General features: G+C 39.2%; 2 protein-coding genes across 6 annotated transcripts; both read left to right on the top strand.

Annotated features, from left to right (window-relative positions):
* Nucleotides 1-1,146: 1,146 nt before the first annotated feature.
* On the top strand, nt 1,147-7,940 carry LOC131232475 (uncharacterized). Of its 3 annotated transcripts, XR_009164860.1 has the most exons (3): nt 5,180-5,497; nt 7,348-7,464; nt 7,748-7,940. XR_009164860.1 is itself a non-coding variant. In XM_058228730.1 (2 exons), the coding sequence occupies exons 1-2, from the start codon at nt 1,229-1,231 to the stop codon at nt 7,889-7,891; spliced, it is 381 nt and encodes a 126-aa protein (XP_058084713.1). In that variant the 5' UTR covers nt 1,147-1,228; the 3' UTR covers nt 7,892-7,940. The 3 variants fall into 3 exon arrangements, 2 of the variants coding, with proteins under 2 accessions (XP_058084713.1, XP_058084714.1); XM_058228730.1 differs by lacking the exons at nt 5,180-5,497; nt 7,348-7,464 and adding an exon at nt 1,147-1,465; XM_058228731.1 differs by lacking the exon at nt 7,348-7,464 and having other exon boundaries at nt 5,287-5,497.
* A 4,994-nt stretch (nt 7,941-12,934) lies between these two features.
* Nucleotides 12,935-21,306, top strand: LOC131232473 (protein phosphatase inhibitor 2-like). 3 transcript variants are annotated; one of them, XM_058228726.1, is made up of 6 exons: nt 12,935-13,088; nt 14,655-14,884; nt 18,265-18,377; nt 18,484-18,660; nt 20,571-21,032; nt 21,065-21,306. In XM_058228726.1, the coding sequence occupies exons 2-5, from the start codon at nt 14,880-14,882 to the stop codon at nt 20,999-21,001; spliced, it is 726 nt and encodes a 241-aa protein (XP_058084709.1). In that variant the 5' UTR covers nt 12,935-13,088; nt 14,655-14,879; the 3' UTR covers nt 21,002-21,032; nt 21,065-21,306. The 3 variants fall into 3 exon arrangements, with proteins under 3 accessions (XP_058084709.1, XP_058084710.1, XP_058084711.1); XM_058228727.1 differs by having other exon boundaries at nt 20,571-21,035; nt 21,067-21,306; XM_058228728.1 differs by lacking the exon at nt 12,935-13,088 and adding an exon at nt 13,172-13,241.
* The last annotated feature ends 1,289 nt before the right edge of the window (nt 21,307-22,595 follow it).

The following is a 22,595-nucleotide window of genomic DNA, read 5'->3' as shown; positions in this document are numbered from 1 at the left end:
TGGGGCGGTGTGAATGTTTACGTCTGACAGCAGCCCTATGTGAAATCAAAGCCGGCGGAGGGAGGGAGGGAGCTGGTGCACTTAGCAGCAATCCTCAATCCATGCCGAGGAAGTACCCAAAACATGTCCCACCCATATGCATCCATCTACAAAGCTTTGCAGAGGGTCAGTGGACTATAATCAGGTGGTGTTGCCTAGTGGTAGTGTTGGGATATGTTGGGCACTGTGGGCCCACCATGATGTGTTATCCATGCCGTCCATCCATTTTGCAAGTTGATTTTAGGACGTGAACCAAAAAATGAAGCATATCCAAAGGTTGAGTGGAACACACCACAGAAAACTGTAGAAATAATGATACCACTATTGAAACCGCTATAGGACTATGTTATGTTTATTTGCCATCTAACTTGTTAGATAAATTGACGCTGTCCCTGCTGAAGGGAAAACTCAAATATCAGCTTGATAAATCTTTTGTAGCTGGTGGGGCGTTAAATCATTACTTTTTTCCTTGGTGTGGTCTACTTTAGCTTCAAATCTATGTGAATTTTGGTTCATATCTTAAAATTGGATCGCAAAACGGATGAACGGCGTGGATATAAAAGATATAGACGAATATGGCGCCCAAGCGCCCAGCACATCACAACACGGCAGGGTGTTTTTGGCAACACCACCTTATCCGCGTCCAGGATCGACTGGTGCGCAAAGGGATAGCTTTTATTTTTACCTATTTTTTAAAGTTATTAGAGCTTTGCTAAGCCGACACGCGTGTGCAGTAAATCTTATGTACACACAACATATGTCCCAGCATGGAAAAATAGGCTGGGATCCATTCCATCCATCAGCACAGAACCACTACATTTATACCCGAAACCAATAATCAGATTTATCCACTCAGCATATGGGCCACAGTTTTCAAAATAAATATACGGTTCTAAAAATCTTTGGCTGAATTTTCAAGCCCATTCACATGTTTCAATATTGGGGCCCACATATGACCAGATTTTATTTTTATGAGTTCGGAACAAACCTTATGGATGGATTAGATCTCACATGTATGTGCCATGCTGGCACATGTACACGAGTTTGATTTCACACGCGTGTGCGCTCGGCAAAGCTCGGGCAGGGAAATAATTATTGATAAACCCACAAAGGGCGTAATAATGTGAAAAAAATCATTCAGCGAAACATCGCACGCCTTTCCCTTTCGAGCCCCTCAGGCCGCAGAGAGATGGTGAAATTCCCATCGGATGGAGATTCCTCATCTCCTTCTTCGAATGAGCAGCAGCAGGCATGGATTTCTAATACCTGGACGTTCTTGAAGAGGATGGGTATCGAGGATAACATTCCTGTTGTTACCAAGGAGAAAGGTGTCTACGATAGAATCATGATCCGCGGTTTACTGAAGGTGAATCGCATCGAACGCGGCCGCATCACCTGCGTTTTCACCGTAAAGGCCGCACTCACGGCAAGGCTCTCTCTCTCTCTCTCTCTCTCTCTCTCTCTCTCTTGTAGGAATCGGATTTGGTATGACCCTACAGTCGGTAATGGTCGGTTGTCCGTGGGACCCACCATGATGTGTGTGTTTTATCCACGCCGTTCATCCATTTCTCCAAGCTCATTTAGGGCATGAGTCCAAAAATGAAGCAGATCCAACTTTCAGGTGGACTACGCCACAGGAAACACTGGTGATCGACCGCTCACCATTAAATGGTCTGCCTGAGCTTTGGATCTGTCCCGTTCGTGCCCCAAAATGATTTCGGAAAATGTATGGACAGTGGGGATATAACACATACATCATGGTGGGACCCACATAACTTGGTGACGTCAACACACCACCGAGGTTGGTAGTGTGTAGCACACCACGCAATCCACTTCCTTGCAGCAACCACTACCGAATCCGAGTCCCAGTTAGTAGTTCGCTGGTTACACACGCGTGTAGAACCGTACACATCCACAATCTGGCACACGTAACGTGAGTGAGATCAGAGCTTTTCATGAGGTAAGACATACCGCGAAGATCTTTTACCTGGATCAGACAATTTCACTCTTCACGTGGGCCACAGGTTAAAAACTAAATTATCTGTTGAGATTTTTGGTTTAAAAATAAAAAAGAAAATATTTTCTATATATATATTTTTAAAAAAATCACCTTTCCCAACAAACTTTTGATAAAAAACAAAGAAATCAAAGTTTTCTTAGTCCTGCATCTCATTGTACGAGAAACTTTTGGTTTATAAACTACTAAATATTCTTATTTGAAAATGGCTTGGATTACTTTACACTTCGGACATGCTCGTGTGAAGAATGAGGGGTGGCTTGACTTTATAAACTGGTGGGAACGGTCGTTATTAAGTACAGCTATTAGCCTTGATGATTAAAATGGTCCGAAGCTGCCAACGATCATCTAAGTCCAACCAAATAAATCAGAATATGGTTTGAGCTCTAAAAACCAATTTTCTTTTTTAAGATAACTCATAAATAAGCTGAGTTGCTCAAATTTCGAGTCACTGAGTTCGAGCACTCAACGAGTTTGCCAGAGTCATGAACGGTGTCAACGAGTTCTCATGGAGGTCTCTTCGTAATTGTTGCACGCAGAACCTTATGAAGGCTTCACATATCTTGGAAGCGATTTGCTTATAACCATGTCAGCGTTCTCAATTCTGATGGGGTTTTTCCTCAGTTCAGAGGAGAGATGGAGCAGCGGGTTGAAAAATTGGAGTAGTTCACCGCGCTGCTCGACCGGTCGTGGGTGGCGCTTGACCAGTCGAGTGGGGCTCGACTCAAAGTCCAGCAACCATCCAATGTTTTTTCTCAGAGGTGCTCGACCAGTCGAGGGAGGTGCTCGACCGGTCGAGGAATCGGCTCAACCAGTTGATGTTACGTAGATTCGATTCCGGATCTTGTGCGGACTGAGAAAATTTGAGGCCTTTCGCGACATGGTGTGGAAGGGAGTTTCCTAAACTGTAAATAGGGGTGCCTGCGGTTTTTCTAGGTAATGCAAGAGGGTTTCTTAAAGCTTTACAAGGGTTTAGGGCTATCAAAGGGGTGTGTGTGTGTGTGTGTGAGAGAGAGAGAGAGAGAGAGAGAGAGAGAGAGAGAGAGAGAGCTTGTGGAAGGGAGGTTATGCTCATGGAGGTGATCTACTATGCAATCAACATCTCAGCGCTTCTACGTCCTCGTGATCGGTGAGATCTCTCCGTTTTTCTTTTATTATCTTATTGTTTATCCACTCCTGCGTGGGTGAAGAAGGTTGTAACGTTCTACTTCATAGTACGAGGTCCCATGGTTTTTACCTCTTTAAGGGTTTTCCACGTAAAAATCTCCTGTGTGGTATGGTTTGTACTTTGATTTATTTCATTGCTTTATTATCCCATAATTCTGGTGTTTTAGGAGGCTAAATCCTAAGATTTTGTGCAACAACCCCTAACAAAGTGGTATCAAAGCTAAGTTCATTAAACGGAGTGGGATAGATTTTGAATTATGGAAGGTGGCTCATCGAGGATGATCAGCCTCAATGGTTCGAACTGGATCATATGGAAGACTAATATGGAGGACTTGCTTTATTGCAAGGACTTATATTCTCCAATTTTAGGCATATCAGCAAAATCCAAGGATATGTCTGATGATGATTGGAAGAAGATGGACCAGAAGGCGGTGGAGTTTATTAGACAATGGTTGGATGATTCTGTATTCCACTATGTGTTTACGGAGACCTCAGCTGCTAGCCTATGGTTGAAATTGGAAGGGTTGTATGAGAGGAAGACAGCCGGTAGTAAAATCTTCATGATAAGACGACTTGTGAATCTCAGGTTTAAAGATGATGGTTCTGTGGCCGAGCACATCAATGAGGTCAGCAATATAGTGAACCAACTCTCCGCTATGAAGATGGTCCTGGATAATGAATTGTAGGTTTTGTTATTGCTTAGTTCATTGCCTGACAGTTGGGAGACATTGGTGGTGTTTCTAAGTAACTCCGCATCAGACCAAAAGGTATCCATGAAACAGATAACTAGCTGTTTCTTCAATGAGGAGACAATGAGAAAATCTTAGGAGTCTACTCAGCAAGAAGCCCTTGTGACATAGGAATGGGGGAGAGGAAACAACAGAAAGGGCGTGAAGGCCCGAGATAAATCAAGAGACAAGTCGAGTACCAGGAAGGATAGTGAATGCTGGAATTGTGGCAAGAAGGGCCACTATAAGCATGAATGTCGTAAAAATAAAAATGACTAAAAAGGAAAAAGGAAGGGAGAAGGAAGATGAATCAGATTCTACTGCGGTCGCTTCAGATGACGACGTTATAGTTATTCTTTGAGCAGATCACGATGTATGTGTGTGTGTGTGTGTGTGTGTGTGTGTATATATATAAAGATGAAGAAGATGAAGCCTTTTGATCATGTGTACCCTAACACGAGCATGCCCAGATTCAAAAAGGAAATTGGATTGCACACTGAGTTACTCGGTATGCTTTTATCGTACTGAGTTAACTCTCTTGGGCCGACCATGAACCTACCGTCCGTTTTTCCATCTCATTTTAAGAGTTGACCACAAAATTGAAGCATATCTTAAGCTAAAGTGTAAACTACCATGGAAATATTGATTTCCACCATCGAAGCCTTCCTAGGGCAAGGCCTTATAGTGATGTTTATTTGTCATCCAACCTATTTATAAAATCACATGGACATGGATGAAGGTAAAACACAAATATCAACTTGATCCATAAAAAACAGATATCAAAACTTATGTGGCCTTCAAGAAAATTTCAATGGTAGACATTCAATTCATTCTGTTTCCTTATCCATTCAATTCATACTGTTTTCTGTGATGTGGTCTACTTGAACTTTGGACACGTTTATTTTTTGGCTCAAGCTCTAAAATTATTTGGTAAAATGGATGGACAGAGGGATTAAAATAAATAAATCACGGTAGGCAGAATTTACTCCGTACGCAGTTAGCTTCCTTGGTCAGCGCACTCATGAGGTGGACTACACACATACGAGTAAAGTGGACAGTTAACAAAACCCACCAATGACTTGGGTCCGTATTTAAATGTCCAAATGGAATGCCAATCTCTAGGGCCGTGTATATACGTGGACCCTGGATGAATGGCTTGGATCTAGCAGAGTGCACATGTGGACCCGAAGCATCTACATCGACGCTCTTGAGTAGCCATAGTATCTCGAAATTCATCTGAAAGGCACACGTATAAAAATTTTAATTCCCATAATGAATACAGCTACATCACCTCGCACGATGTACACGGGTCACCAACGCTAACTAGCAGGGTCCATACAGAAGAAATACGAAATCCAGACCGTTGTTTATTGTCTGACTTTCTCCGATGATGGGAATGCAGAACCGATACAACACGTTGCACGGAGGGGTGGTGGCAACGATAGCAGAAACAATGGCGCTGGCTTGCGTAAAAAGCGTTGCTGGGGATAAGGACTTCTTTCTTGGAGAAATGGCCACGACCTTTCTGTCTGCCACCCGAGTCAACGTGAGTGGAACTTTTTCTTTAACAGAGTTGCATACCATCCTCGGCTTTTCTGTTTGTCGCAACCGGGGCCCATTGTGCAGTGATACTGATCGTTGATCTTATGTATCGACTTGTATATCCTGGCCATCCGATTTTTGGCTTGCCTTCGATTGACTGTAGAGGGTTGCTCTGTTTCTTCTCTTAGCCGTCCATTTACAGTCTACCAATCGAAGGGAATGGTCCATTCACGATAGGGCGCATCAGAATAATGATCTGGATCGCTGCAAATGGCCCCCACTTATTAAAAAAAAAAGAAGAAGAAAGAACAAGAATTCAACTCTTTTGTTTCAAGAATATCATAAAATTTCCTTTTACCATGTTCATATATGCCTACATGCCAGTAATGCATCTGAGCCGTAAAAAACGTTGGCCCAGCCATGAAATTCCGTGGGCGCTCCACCAATTAGTAGGTCACACTGTAGAAAACACTCACAGCTAATTCGTTTACACGAGAATATCGTGTGTGGCCTACCTGACGAGTGGAGCCACCTGATATTTCTACCAATGATCATAAAGTTAAGATACCAACCTCCTCAATGGCTTGGATAGCAATTTGAAGAATGTAGGTATTTGCCCCAGTTCAAAAAATGGTTAGATATTAATTATGATAAAGAATGTTAGATATTAGAGATTTGGACAATCCATCAGTTGGGGTTCACTTTTGATTGTGCATCACTTTCAAAAGATACTTTGATCAAGTGGTCTTAACCATTCTGTTGGTGTCTAGAAAATTAGACAATTCATGTTGGTGATAGTAGAGGAGGTCTGGTGATTAAGCTGTGTTGTCCGGGTGGAGTTTGCCTTTGATTGTCAATCCCTCATAAAAGATAACTTTGATTCGATCATCCTCGCCATCCTATCATCATATAGAAAATATAGATTGTCCATGGTAATTATAAGGAGTTTGTGCAAATAACTATCTAGATGATAAAGCATTTGCAAATATCAACATAAAATAATATATTTACAAATAATTATAAGGAGTTTGTGCAAATAACTATCTAGATGATAAAGCATTTGCAAATATCAACATAAAATAATATATTTACAAATAAACACATAGCTAATTCGTGGTTATTACAAATACTTACTTTTGGTTAGTTTCTCCTAGGGCTGTACACGAGTCAAGCTAGCTCGAAAAGCTCGCTCGACTCGGCTCGACTTAGCTCAGTTTGACTTGGCTTGAAAGGCCGACTCAAGGCAAGTCAAGCTTGTTTAGTTCAAGCCAAGTTCGACCATGGTGTATTTCAACTCGACTCGAACTCGACTTGACTCGAAGCTCGAGCTCGAGCTCGACTCGGCTCGAGTAATATATTTTAATAATATATATTATATTAATATTAAATATATATAATATATATATTTAAGTTTTTTTTTAAAAAAAAGTTAAAACTTAAAAGTTTTTACTAAAAAATCCTACCCGACCCTACCTGTCCCCATTCCTTTTTCTTTCCCTTACCCTACTGAGGTAAACTCGACTTGACTCGACTCGAACCACGAACTCGACTCGAAAGCTTTGGCAAACAAGCCAAGCTTCAATGTTGAGCTCAAGGCTGAGCTCGAGCTCGAGTATAGCATGGACGAGTCAAGCCGAGCTTGGCCCACCTCGACTCGACTTGGCTCGATGTACAGCGCCTACAGTTGTTAACCTTTTTGAAATATTTTAAGATAAAGATGAAACTACCCATACTCTTAAAACTTAAAACCTCTCTCCAACCAAGGGGAAAAAAGAAAACGAAAAAACATAATTTAAATTATTTTGTGGCATAGTCCATGTGGAGAAGAATTAAAGGGTTTATTTTCTTCTCAAGGAGGAGAATTTTGCAGGGCTAAACCAACCTCAGAAAGAACTATTTTAAGATGCATCTCTCTTTAGTTATGCGCAGAGCTAAAAATTGGCAACAGAAGTTATGAAAAACTAGCGAAATGTAAGTATTTGCAATAATAATGAATAAAGAGTGTGGTTATTTGCAAATTGTATGATGTTACATGGGTATTTGTAAATTCCCTTTGTTGGGCATTGGAACCACTTCAAAATCCTGGACTTTGGAAGCCCGAGGCTTGGCCAAGGCCTGGGACATTGGAATCCATGTCCCAGAGAAGTAACAAATGGACTTCCACTCTCCCTAGTATTTGAAGCACTATGTATACAGTTTCATTGCAGATGTTGCTCTGTCGCAGCATATATGATATGCAATCCTTTGTTTGCAGGAGGAAGTGGAAGTGGACGGATGCATCAAAAGGCATGGAAGAAACGTGATTGTAACATCAGTAGAATTTAGGAAGAAGAAAACGAGGCAGCTGGTCTACAGCGGTCGTGGCATCTACCACAGCATGCCTGTGGCAAGCTTGTGAAAACCACATTCTCCAAGTTTGTAGCTCGCCCTCCCTCTGTAAGAGTAAAGGCACTGTGGGTAATAAAGCTATTTACACTGCACTGAATTGCAATTTTACTGAATGCCATTCCTCCCAGTCTGTTTACATTCTCGGAAGAATAGTGATTCCTTGTGTCAGTCTTTAAGAACTTGAAGATCTGACATAGGATCGGCCAGATTAATCCTGTCGAATTGCCTCAATCTATTGGTATAACCAAGAACTTGCGTGGTGTATCATCAAGAGAGGCTTTACCTCTACGCTCCCAAGGGCTGTTTGGATTCATAGAAAGGAAAATGAATTGATTCTTGTGAAGTCCTTTTTGTGGGATTCTGTGAGAGTAGAAATTTTCTGCTTTTTTTTTTTTTTTTTTAAATTTTAAAAATCATTAAATTATTTTTTTTCACCTCCATTTCTAAGAAAGACATTTTCCCATGAAAAGGGAAAAATGAGTTTTCATGAGTTAAAACCCAAATGTCCATCCACTTGTGATAGTTTTACATGTGCCACATTTGCCAATGTAACCCTAACATGATATGGTCCTTGTAATTTGGCCAATGTCACATGCACCAATGTGCAATTTACTACCTATAACCCCTCCATTTGTCAGTCCTTGTAATGGCATGAAGATAGACATGCCACTACAAGTAACATGATTTAGACAATGCCATTACAACATCACATGCATCAACACGTTATTTCATCCGTTTTACCCCTTGCATTTGGTAGTCATTGCAATGGCACGAAGATGGACATTGCCATTACAAATTGTATGATTTAGATAATGCTATTACGGTCCATTACAAATTATGTGATTTAGATAATGCTATTACACATCACATGCACCAATGTGCTATTTGATCTCTGTAACTCCTACATTTGGCAATCCTTGCAATGGCATGAAAATGGACATTGCCAATATAAGTAACATGATTTGGATAATGCCATTACAACATCCCATGCGCCAACCTGCCTTTTAGTCTCCATGACCCCTACATTTGACAGTCCTTATAGTGTCACGAAGATGAACATTGCCATTACAAGTTCTGTGATTTGGGCAATGCCACTACAACATCATATGCTCCAATGTACTATTTGATCCTAGTAACCCCAATCTTTGTAACGGCGCAGAGATGTACATTGCCATTATAAGTTATGTGATTTGTGCAATGCCACCATAACATCACATGCGCTAATATACCATTTGGCCCTTGTAACCTTTGCATTTGACTGTCCTTATAATTGCATAAAGATGGATATTGCCATTACAAATTACGTAATTTGGATAATGTCATTACAATGTCACATGGCGCCAATATGCCATTTGGTCCTTGTAACCCTGCATTTGGCAATCCTTGTAAATTGTAATAGCATAAAGACAGAAAATGCGATTATACAAATTACGTAATTTGGACAATGATATTATAGCATCACATGTGTCAACGTTCCATTTGATCCTTGTACCTTTGTATACATGATTAACCTACACATTGTAGTCACCATGGGCCATCGTAAACATCTTTCTTCATTTCCTCAGCATTTCTCGGACTGTTTAAAGCATCAAACAAAAGCACGTATGTGATCATGGCACACATTGGGTGATTTGGGATACTCATCTAACTGGAGCCACTGTGACATGACCTAACCTAAAATCAAGCCTATCTAATCATCAGGTGTGCTACGCATGTGCTGAGCCGAGACAGTCATTTTGTTGGGCCACTGACTTGCTCAAGTTTAAGTTAGTTCACTCATCAGGTGGGCTACTCAATGCACTTTGAATAGAAACTGTTCATCATCCATTTCAAACTATCCATTATGCGAGTGTGGTCAAATTGCGAGTAAGAGTTGCTTGATTTTTTGAGAACGCTCAAATTGGCCCACCCCATGAATGGTGCCATGAGTGGCATCTTCAGTATCTCCTCATGCGAGTCACCTTATGCTTCGCTTTCTTGGAGTTTTTTTATATGGTGCATCTTATCATATATGAGGCAGCAATGGGTCGTGTTGGGGAACACGGATTAGGTGGTCAGGCCTGTACCACCCTCAGAGGTGGTGTGGTGACATGGCGAGATGTGTTTGGTGGGGTAGTACGTTGTCGGAGATGGGCTGAACACATACTCAGCCGAAACACCTCAAAAAAGACCCATGCACATTTTTGACGGTGTACCCCACCAATCACATCTCACCACGTCACAAACTGCTGAAGGTGACATCGGTCAACTACCCAATCTGAGTCTTGCATTGGGGTGGGGTTGGGTTGGGTGCAGTTAGGAGCAACATATATATCAATGGGACAAGGATTCAAACCTAACACTTGTAAAATGCAAGAAAAGCTCAACTCATTCACTATATTGATCTATAATAAATAAATAAATAAATAAAGAGTTTGTGGCCCAAGCAGAATCGTTATTTGTACTCAAATGGGGCTAGTTATGGGCCCATGAGTCTATTTAAAAGGCTTAATAGATTTCAATTATTATTTTTTCCTTTTATTTGGGTTCCCATGGTGGGACCACATAAAAAGCTCTAACCCCGGTCATGCACTAGAAGAGAAGGCTACCATCACGAGCTGCACTATTATAGCTGGAGTTCCAAGAATGGGACTCTCCGGTTGTCCCTAAAGAGAGGGTCCACCCTCCCTAGTTCAGGTGGCAACATGCTCCGTTGCCCCATCCAACACTACTTGACCATGGCCTGAGCTTTACGTTTAATTAGACTAAGGCCGGGATACAAAGAGATCATCTTGGAGAGAAGGTACCGGAGTGGGTGCATAGAGAAAGAGGAGAGATTACATCATTCTTCTTGAGAATAGCCCTTTAAATCATAAGGATAGAAATCTATAAAAATAAGAAATAAAATTGATATTGTTAATGAAAGTAAGTTGATAAAAGCATTTTATATGACTTAAATAAACTCCAAACTTTAAAGTTTACAACTTTATGAAATGCAAAAAATTTTCAAAATAGTAAATTTACTAAAGCTAAACTAACTCAAATTCTTTCTCATAATTTAAACAAGTACTTTAAGCCCTTTTGAGACACTTCAAACCCTAAAACAAATTGAAATAGCTAGAATTTACTGAAAAAAGTAATTTTCAACTTAAAACTAAAAGAAATTACCTAAAATGGGTTAATTTTGGAAAATCATTTTGGCCTTTTGACATTCGCCAAAATGTAGAGCTCCGGAATAGCTTTTAAAGAGAACCTTGGACACTCACTCCCTAGGCACGTGGAAAAGGAGGAGAGAGAGAGAGAGAGAGAGAGAGAGAGAGAGAGAGAGTGTGTGTGTGTGTGTGTGTGGAAACTTCATCTCCATCTCCATTATCTTCTTCCTTGGCATGTGTTATCGTGTGGTCCACCATTGTGAATGGTGTTTGTCGACCTTGACACCTACAAGAAAATCCATAGTGTGTTTTTTCACCTCTCCACACTGGGTTAGATGAGAGAGAAGCCTCTTGGGTTGGAGGACCGTCGGCACAATGATCTTACATCTCAGTCAATTTTTGCAACAAGTGATTTAAACCCTTCTTATTTAGATTACTTCGAAATTTAACATGATCTTATACTGGTGGTCTTGGATAGACGAATTGGGCTTGATTCACTAGAGAAAAGTTTGATTTCGTTGTGCACTTTATTAAAACCTACACTTTATTAAAACCCATCAGATCTATCGTAGATGAGAAGTGGAGAAAACCTCCCATACATCCCTATAATTGGACTAAGGACTTGTGACCAGAGTCGTTTATTAGGTGGACCCTGCATGTACGGATGTATGGATGGAAGAGGAGTGAGGAGAAGAATATGATACCTACGTAATATAAAATTTATCATTATAGTACCTTCGTTAATGGAAGTTGGCATCGACCTTGCGGGTAAACGGGTCAATGACTGAGGCAGGCTCCATCATGATGTTTATATGAAATCCACATAACTAGCAGGTGTGTCACCCAATGTTAAGGCTTAGGGACCAAAAATCAGCCCCATCCATATTTCAGGTGGACCACATGTTTGGAAATAGTGCATGCGGCCACCTGTATCCTCTAAATTGTTTCCCCTGATGTGGCCCACTTGAATCATGAATAGGCTTAATTTTTTAGACCATGCTAAATTTGATGTTACATGTAATTGTTGGAGTGGAGATTTCAAATAATCATTCACAATGGACCTTATAAAAGTCAAGAGTGGACGTCTCTCTCATAACTATTTCCTTTGGTGTAGCCTACTTCAATCACATGTTAGTTTTATTATTATTATTATTATTATTTTATTTAGGCTTAACATGGGATTACACATCTAATGATAGGAGTGGATCTTACATACACATCACGGTGGGCCCGACCAAAACTCAAGGGTTGGTGTCCCATAAAATTTCCTTAATATATTAGCAAAACTTGGCAACAATTAAGAGAGGTACCCCACCTTTGAATTTTTTTAAGGGCCCACGGTGAAGTGTATGTGAAAGTCACTCTTAACTTAGACTCAAAGCCAAAAAATTGAAAAAAAATTGGAGAGAGATGTCAACCTTTGATTATTTATTTATTTTTTTCACTGGGCACTATAATAATTACAAAAAATTTACTCGAACCATTGGATGCCACGCGAAAATTTATGCGATGCCATGCGAAAATTTATGCTTGGAGCATAAAAATCTTTAATTTAGGTGGACCACATTAAGGGAAGCAATTTGAAGGGTGAGCATCTATTTCCAATAGTGCAGTCCACTTAAATCAGGAATGAGTCTGAATTTTTAGTTTTAGGAACAAAATTGGTGAAACACCTAGCGGTCCAAGTGGATTTCACATAAACATTATGGTGGGGCCCACTAGCCCGGACCCCTTCGCTCTAGAGAACCTCCAGTGATAAATAATTAAGTTAATGAGGTAGCTTATTGAAAGCTATTTTAAATAATGTACCCGAATATTCTATATTAAGTTGGGTTGTTATTATTATTATTATTAATCTTAAATTGCATATCAAGAAACGAAAGGGTAGGTTGGATATTACGGTTAAAAGCAGGGTCTGTTTGGACAGCTTAAGTTGAAATACGAAAATGATGGTCCGTGCGCCCTGCATCGCTTTCTTTATTCCTTACCTCTTTGGGAATTACCCTCTCGTTGCTCTCTCGAATCTCTCCCAATCCGAGTATCCTCATCTCGCTCGATCGACAGATATCAATTCATGTTATACTTTTATCCAAAGTTTTTAATTTCTTCTTTTTTTTCAGTTATCTCATTTATATTGTACTGGTTCTTCTCCCTTGAAGGGTTTTCTATCATTAAAAAATCTGTCTTTGATTTTCTTTTCTTTTCCCCTTTTGGGATGTGAAAGTGCTGGTAATTTTCATTTCATGCTTTGGAAATAATATCTGTTGTTTTTATTTTATCCATTCCTTCTTTTCTTTTCTTTTTTATAATAAAAGCTGACATTATTATTTATTTTATTCTCATATTTATTTGCATTTTCATTCCTGGGAAATGGGTTTGGTTCTTTATCGCTTATTATTGAATTCCAGATGTTATAAGTAAGCATTTATCCGGGTTATCATGTCCTCGCTCGGGAAATTTTTGTTTACTGGATTTGGATAGCTGAATATGCCTTTCCTTTTCTGTTTTTTGGTGAATTAGTATGTTTGAAATTGTAGGGTTTCTATGAACGCTTGCAAGTGGTAGGGATCTTACTGCCTGCTAGTCATTGTACGAACTGTGTTTTTTTTTTTTTTCCTGTTGCTAATTTTCCTCAATTTGGAATGTATATGCTTTTGTAAGGAAGCTGTAATCTTTATGTTTGTTTATTTGTTTGTTTTAATGGAAATAGGAATCCGAGTTTGTTTTGTTTGAGTTGTTTGGAAAATTTGAGATTCTTGCATATGAGGTAGGGATACATTGTGGTATGAGTTTTCTGCTGTTTTTGAAATGATAGCAATCTGTTCCATAGTGCTCTAGCCATACATGCATATGGATCCATTTGAGGTCACACGAATGGGATATTCTTAACCATTTTTTTTCCCCATAGAATTTGTGTTGTAGACCATTTTTATTCCAAACCATCCAGTTGATGGGCCAGTAATTGGCAAGTGGGGATTGTTGTTATTAGTTGTTTTTGTGGGCTATATTCCAAACCATCTGAAAAGAGGTTCACCATTTGAATGGTCTGGATTGACATACATGTATGCTGCATGTATTGTTGGACAGTTTGCTGCCTCACAAATGGTCACGGTGGTAATCTAGGGGAGCAAACTTTGGCAGGGTATTTCAGTTCTTGTTTTCACAATTATTCTAGGAGAGAAACTTTTTTTATTATTATTATTATTATTTTTTATTTTTTTTGGTGATAAGTAATGGGATACTTTTAAATAAGAGGCAGTGAAGAGAACTTGGGCAGCTTCTATTTACAATATGATTTTCTTTTTCTTCATTCATCACTTACCTTGAAAATCTTTGTTTATTTATTTATTTTAAATCAACAACACCATTTTCCATTTACTCAGTTTTTTCTCTAAGACAGCCTCAAGTCTTTTTCTTTTTTTTTCACCATTCCCTATTTTGCCTTTTCACTTGATGAAGCCATGATCTTTTGTTGTGTGGCTTTCCAGGGACTGTTGCTTTCCTTTTTTAATTAGATCTTTTGTTCATATATCAGTGTTTTTTTTTTTTTTTTTTTTTTTTTTTGAGCTGATTGTAAGTAGGTGGGACAAGGCTCTGATGATGGCCATGTGAATTAACATTTTTGCTGTTGTATTGTTGCAGGTCAGACATTAAGGTTTCTCTGCCTCGACTCTTTTGTAGTTTGATCATAATCCAGCAAACGTTTGAACTTAGTAATCTGATATATCTGTTGCCATTTCTGTAATTCTACGAGAATACAATCATTACCCAGGTAATCTGGATTATCGGTCAGTGGTTTCTTTTTCCTGAAGGAAGGTCCGTTTGCTGAGGGTGCTTTGGTCCTTTAATGCGATATTTGCTTTAAAAATGAGGTAATTCATGCCATTTACTAGAAAAGTGTGTTCTTTCTTATTTATTTATTTCTAATCATCTGCCTTATCCCAACTAATTGGGATCGGCAACATGAATACTGTTCCACTTCCACCATTCCACTCATCATCTTCTTCGTTTAGTTTTCAAATTATGCTGATTATATTTGCAATCCTAATTCTTTTCTGCCTTTTTACTTGAACTTCTTAATGAAACTGATACACTAACTGAATAGATGGGTTAATGGCATAATTAAATTGAGGGAATCGTTAAATGATCTTATTGCATAAATGAAAATGAAGGGCTAATAAAATTGCCTTTACTGATAAAAACAGGAGCCAATGTATTTACGTATGCACTTCCTAGTAGACAATGTTTTTAGCATAAATCATGCTTTATATTATATATGCACTGTTTGATAGAGCAATGTGAAAAGTCCAAATCCAAATCATGCTTTATTTATTATATTGACTCAACAGTTGGTCAGTTTAGGTGCAAAAGATGGGTGTGGCTCATTATCAAATACAACTTAACACACTGAAGTTTGGGTAAATATGTCAAACAAGTGATCCTGGGACATAAAAATGTTTTCTTTCTTGTGTAAGGACTGTACTGGTATTGAAATTTTTTTTTAATGGTGCAAAAAAATGGAAGGCTAAAAATCAGTTGCCTCCCCTGCTCTATTTAAACACTGGTGGTGTTTAGATCATAACTTTTCACTCTTGAAGTCGGATTTGCTTGAACTTGTTTGTTCAAAGCTTATACAATAGGCTATCTGAGGGTTTTGGTTTTGTTCTGAAGTGTCAACCATTGGTCCATCAATTTTTTAAAGTTTCAAGGATGAATTCATTGTCAGACTGGGAATTCTGGATGTATACATTTTCAAGTAGCTGGATTTTGATGTGATTGTGGTGTTTTCTTATAACTAGATTTTCCTAAATTGTCTTTTTTTAAGCTTGACAAAAAGGTTAATCCTTGCCCGAAGTGAGTAATGCGGTCCTAAATTTATCATATAAGCAGTTCAGTTTTGACCCTATTGATGGAATTTAGAGGCTAAGCGGGCTACAGTGGAATCTCAGATAGAGCTCCAAGGGGTTACTGTTTGGGGTTCTAAGTTCCATATTAGAGGTTTGAGCATTTTGGTATTTAGGAGAGAGGGTGCCTCCTATGAAACTTGGATCCGAAAGAGGAACACCAGAGTTGGATGCTAGGATAAGGGGTCCATATCCTATTTGCTAGGATTTGGAATACTAGAAGTTTGTAGTGAATCATGCTAATTGGGCAGGAAATCAAATTCTTGATATTGTTAATGAACTATTTCAACGTGGTTTTACTTATCTACAAGTGCTTGCTCCCTATAGGTGAGGGTTCGATTCCCCTCCTTGGCTGTACCCGATACACGTGGTTGTGGGTGATTGCGTGTATCCGTAGGGATTAGTCTCACTTCAAAAACGAGGTGGAGACCCTGTGTCTTCAAAAAAAAAAAAGGTTCCTCTCTTGGAAGTGCTCCTGAAAGAAACAAGAGTTTTTGTGATTGTTCAGCTGGATTGGAAGAATTCATTAATGAATTGGCTTTAATTGCGAACAGTTCAATGGTTGTTTGGGTTTGGATCTCTTAATGGATCAAGGCTTGGTGAATGATAATGGTGTGATTTGTAAAAAATATATTTCCACAAGCAGTCCAGCATTGGCTGGAGGCTTTATGTTTGCACCTCCTCCTCTGGCAACCCCAGGGCATTCCATTTTACGTGGAATTCTTACAGCTCAGGGATTCTAGTAGGGTCATTGATGATTAAAGATAATGTTTCTAGGCCCTGCAGGTGCTCAATATTGTACTGCAGTGGAATCTACGGTTCTTAGAAAAGGGCTCCCTGCATTTTTGTGCTTCGCTTTCTGGCCCCATTTGTATTAGAAAGTGATGCAAAGAATGTGTATTTCTTAGTTAAAGGAAGCGTATTTAGAATCATAGCTACCTGCCTTTGATGAATTAGAGAGTTGTCTTCGAGGTTGAACATTTCATTTTCTCATGTGTCTATATTTTAGAGAAGCTCATTCTGTTATCAGAACTCATGCTATGAAGGCATCATCAGTTATCACTTTGAGTGGAGACCTTATTCCTGCTTTCCTAATTTTGTTTCCTCTTTTATTTTTTAGCGGATAGCATGAAAAGAATTTGTAAGGAATGGGGTCCACAGATGATTATTATTCGAGCTTCTTGTCAAGTTTCCTCTAGTTAGCCCATTCAAATTGGGGTGTGCAACACCCAAGGACCCTTCATCATGTCAAGTGCTTCACTGCTACACTACAATGACTTGACAACATTTGATTTATGACCTGCATAGTTGTCAAAATCCTATGATTTGCAACTTACAATTTGAGTTGAATCTTAAGCACAACGATTTGAATCCCACCTCATATCCCTTTTTAGATGAATCCTGTGATTCTACGATTTCAATCCTACAATTTCGATTCAAATTGCACTTGTTATTTTCTTTTTAATTTAGGCTTTCATTTTATGTTTTAAATTGGTGGGGGCTTTAAGAATCGTTTAAAAAAAGTCAATTATTTTTTATTTTATTCTTTATAAGAAAGAAAAGCTATGTGTTTTGATATTGAAAAAACCCCAACCAAAGAAATGAAAGCATTTTTGACTTTGGTCAACAAAATCAAGTGATCCTACACTCAATAAAGGTATTAATGGACAATTGTATATTTTTTAAGGTAGTTTTCTTGAAAAAAAAAATCATAAAGGAAAAACAAGTCTTTTTTTCTTCTTTTTTTTACACGTGCACTTACACCCCCCACACACTCGCACCAGTGGATTTTCACCACAATGGCTACTCGAACCCATGACCTAGTGTTGAAACTCGTGTGAGTCCTACCACTGAGTAAAAACAAGTTCTTGAACTCTATCATGATAAGCAGATCGTATACAAGCTCTCAATTGCCAGTATCATGACATATATAACTTTTCATGATGCAAATTGATGGGAAATAGATTATTGATGTGTTCTTAATTTTTCTGATTTTTCAATATTTTAAGAGAATCAGAAAAAATATTATGATTTGCGATTTGTTATGATTCAGCCTAGTATGATTTGCGATTGGATATAAGTTCTCAATTGCATATCATTACATGTATTACTTTTCATGGTGCAAATTGATGGGAAATAGATGATTGATGTGATTTTAACTTTTTCTGATTTATTTATATTTTTTCGGATTTTTCAATATTTTAAGAAAATCAGAAAAAATCTTATCATTTGTGATACGATACAATTCAACCTCTATTACGATTTGTGATATGATAACGATTTCAAGAACGTTGACCTGTGACATTTTTTTTTTATCCTAATGACTTTTCATGCTCATTTGCTATTAGTGGCCGTGTAAGGTGGAATGAGGCTAACTTAGACGAAATTGAGGCAAATAAACCTGTAAGGCAGAAAATCACTGAGCCTAAGACTCCATATCACCGTATGATTGATGAAGATGGTAATTTGACGTGGTCTTTCATCATGCTATTTCATGTCCTTTGCATTTGTCAATTGTATCGAGCAAGCACAATCACTTCTCCATTTGATAAATTTGATTCTTGTAGGTTCTTTGTCACCTATACGAGATTTCAGTGAATCCAAGGGTAGTTCTGCTCATGCAGAAGCCATCTGGACTGCTTTGAGTGATGCAGCTTCATCAAGTAGAACTCGGCATTCCAAGGGAATTGGGGATTGGGCATCTTCTGAAGATGAAGCAGATGGCATGGAACGAGATGATGAAGGTTGCTAACTTTACCTAATAGTCAGACTTCAACCATGTGATTGTCTATATGATTGGTTTTTACCTCTGATTTTACTTTTTGAGCTTAATCTACCATATGATTCTATGTTTTGTTTGAATGAGCAAATTATTTCATATTGATGCTTATAATATCTATGAATTCGCAATGTATCATGCACTTTATCAACAATGGGCCACGTAAAGAACAGTTTCGAGGGCGTTTGTGCCCACCCTATCTTTTTGTGCTTGATGTAGCTGGCCAGTCCGCTTCAGGAATAGATTAGTAGGAGCTTAATCCATTATCCTTGTGCTGAATTTCAATCAGGGAGTTCTAGTGTTATGGCTTGCTGAATACCACCTATAATGGATTGCTCACGAATCTGTTACTAAATACTCGGCTGACTAAATGCCTACTCATGCATATATCCATGTGGAGGAAAGTTTAGTGGTCTGCCTGCCATTTTATCCGAGAGGAATTATAGGATACACAAGCCAAGCGGTCTTGGAAAATATCCACGGGTTTTCAATTCTGACAACTGGAGCCCATCTTTCAATCCACTAGTCTGTTTCATCCACCATGGATGGATGATGCTTAAAAAGACCTTGATGGGACAGTGTTAACTTCTTGATTTGAGGGGTACAGATAGATGGTAATTCATAAAGAAGATGATAATAATAATAATAATAATAATAATAATTTTAAAAAAAAAAAAAAAAAAAAAAACAGAAATGGTCCACATTCAGCTGAGAAAAGTCCAAAGGTTGGTAGATAGGATCTTCCAATCTTGGAGGCTTTGCAGGCATGATCCATCATGGTGTGATACAGTGGAATGATGGGCTGGATTACTGAAGCATGGACTCCACTTGTCAGAATCGAAATTCTGTGTATACTGTGCAGAAGCCTCTGGCCATTTATAGTAGAATTCCACTTTATCCAATCCGTGTGTTGGGATCTACCACTCTTTAGATGATTTTTCATTATCAATATATTTGTCACCTGTCTAAAAGTCCTCATTTTTTATAGCGTCCACAGATGAAATGTTCCTCCTCTCTGTATCTCCATTCCTGTTCATGTTGATAAATAAGTAGGCCATGCACTTGCTTTTGATGTTATCTTGTAATTCTTTCAAGCCCTCAAACCAATATACTTCTGCCACAATCTTTGATGTGATTTGACACACACACACACACACACACAAACAAAGTCCCTAATAAAAGATTGTGTGAACAATAGTACTAGAAAAGACTACCTGTGGTTTAACTGAGGATGTGGTCTGTTGTGATAGGGTGGAATGTCGGAACAGGATTCAGTGTAGCTGACCTCAATTAGTTGGGATAAGGCTAAGATGACGATGATGATACTGGTTTTGTAGATAGTCTGTGCCTGATGATAGTTGTTTGATTTAGAACCTGACTTGAATCTGCCCAAATGGAGATTTGTTCCTTTTTCTTTTCTTTTCTTTCTTTTTTTGGCCCCAGTGGGAAAATTCCATTTTATTTCTGGAGCAAAACTGGAAATGCAACCCACATTGGGCTGACTCCTGTTTCCCTGGGTACTGAGTTGCAAGTGGTATAAAAAAATCACTCCCAACTTTGGAGAGAGGATCCCGTTTGCCATAGGTTGGGCATCTTCCAAACAGACTGCTGTATCCTCCAAGAGGATGGTAGGAAATAAACAGCAACATGTTGCTCAGACTACAGAGCTACTTACTGTATTTGAGTTTTTTAAATAATTATTTTGTCATAACCTTTCTATTGATTTCGTCTCCAGCTGAAAATGCTCATGATACGATGCTTTTATCGTTATTACCCAATGGCAACTTGAATTGGAATTGAAATTGAAATTGAAATTGATATGAGGTTATCCTGTTGTTCCATCTTATTTAGACATTTTGTTTTTTAATCCCACAGATTTTGATGCCAATGGAGACGGGCTGAGTTTTAAGGAGCAGAGGAGGGCCCACTATGATGAATTCCTCAAGGTGAAACAGCTCCAGCAGAAGGGATCTTTACTCAATGACGAAGATGAGGATGGTGATGTCAAGGAAAACAAGCAAGAGACAGGCAATTCATCCCAGTCCTTGACTGGGGGTATGATTCCAATAGACATTAAGGTTGGTGATGCTGGGGGTATGATTCCAATAGACATTGAGGAAGGTGATGCTGGGGGTATGATTCCAATAGACATTGAGGAAGGTGATGCTGGGGGTATGATTCCAATAGACATTGAGGAAGGTGATGCTAGGGGTATGATTCCAATAGACATTGAGGAAGGTGATGCTGGGTGTATGAGGTCAATAGACGTTAAAGTAGCTGATGCTTCATCTCGGCATCAACAATAACAACCGCAGCAGCGACAGGAGAGATCCCCCCCCCCCCCCCAGCACGCGCACACACACGCACACACACACCATTGGATAGCCTAGATACTGGCAAACAAAGCTGACCCATCGAATTGTCTGTCTGTCTATCTATCTATCTATATATATGGTGTAAAATGATGATTGTATGGTTTGACATGCGTTTTTATTTTTATGTTTAAATAGTTAACAGAGCATGTGAAATTAGCGTGTTTGGATGCACTATCCAATTAAGTTGCAATTCGTGGCCAAGCATCCAAATGGTTTGGCTTGCACATGTTAGATTCCATTTGGGTGTCGATTTGGATTGTCCTTGCAGACCTGTTCACCATTCATGCCTGAGGTCACAACTACTATAATTGTTGTCCTAACCATCATACTGTTGGACAGCAAAATGGATGGTCTAGATTAGTTATGGAAAGAATGGCACAATGTTAGGTGGATGTGTATCAACCTCTCATCAGAGGATACTCCCATGGCTTTCAGGAACCAATTTTGTGAGATGATCTTAACCCCCACCAGATTGCAAAACTAAGACTGTCCATCCATTGTAAGATTAACCTATTTATCCTATCCATCTTTAAAATGTTTATATGCATTTATGCTTGGATTGTTCTAACCCATTAAATATCTGTAAATATTTTTTGCAGACGAGCATATATTTTAACCCGATCATCTGCCGGATTGCTGCACTACTTTCATGAATCTGTAACTCACCCCTTGAATGGACGGTTGAGATCATTGTCCTTGTCGCCACCTCTACTACTGAATTGTTTCCAAACCATACTTCAACTGTGGATCAGGATGTTAATGGTCCTGATCACTCTACACGTTCTTCGTGCTCGTGGGAGGTTGCAAGCTGCTAGTCCACAACCCGAAGGCTACTTAGCTGCAACCCTGGAACCAGTGATGTCGGTGGGTGGGACCCTTACAGTGGAGCTTACCTTGATGTATGCATTGTATATCCGTCCATCCGTTGTTTTGCCAGCTTATTGTAGGGGTCATTACTCATGGCTCGGTGGTAGATTCACATGACTTTCAAAACAGAGGTCATGGGTTGGAGTACCCATTTGTGGCCTGCGGTTGCGGTTGTGAGTGTGTCACAAAAGTTTTGGATCAATCTGATATTTGTGTTCCCTTCATCCACATCTGTGTTACCTTATCAACAGGTTAGATGGCAAATAAACATTACGAATGGACCATAGGAAGTTTCTAATGGTGAGCGTTCAATGACCATTGTTTACTGTGGTGCGGTACACCTGAGATTTGTTTCTGCTTCATCAACGCAAACATTTCCTAAAATTAGCTGGAAAAATGGATGGGCGGTGTGGATATACAATACATACATTTAGGTGAGCCGCACGGTCAGGATCCCACCGACACGTGGATTGGCTGGTGACCGATTCACCAGGGGTATCTGACCCAACGGCAGGATTTGATTGGACCACGGGCCCGCGCAAAGCATGTTTGAAAGATGGGTGCTCTGTGGGCCCATCATGATATGTATGTTATCCACGCCATCCGTCCATTTTGCCAACTCGTTTTAGAGCATGGCCCAAAAATTATTTGAGGCAGA

The sequence above is a fragment of the Magnolia sinica genome, chromosome 18 (genome assembly GCF_029962835.1).
Source record: "Magnolia sinica isolate HGM2019 chromosome 18, MsV1, whole genome shotgun sequence".
Classification (NCBI taxonomy): Eukaryota; Viridiplantae; Streptophyta; class Magnoliopsida; order Magnoliales; family Magnoliaceae; genus Magnolia; species Magnolia sinica.
This window is presented reverse-complemented; position numbering and strand designations above follow the sequence as displayed.

Coding starts and splice junctions, on each gene's coding strand:
- LOC131232475 (XM_058228730.1), top strand. CDS start 1,229: ATGGTGAAATTCCCATCGGATGGAGATTCCTCATCTCCTTCTTCGAAT. Junction 1,466..7,747: donor CCGTAAAGGCCGCACTCACG/GCAAGGCTCTCT, acceptor CTTTGTTTGCAG/GAGGAAGTGGAAGTGGACGG.
- LOC131232473 (XM_058228726.1), top strand. Junction 18,378..18,483: donor CCGTATGATTGATGAAGATG/GTAATTTGACGT, acceptor TGATTCTTGTAG/GTTCTTTGTCACCTATACGA. Junction 18,661..20,570: donor CATGGAACGAGATGATGAAG/GTTGCTAACTTT, acceptor TTAATCCCACAG/ATTTTGATGCCAATGGAGAC.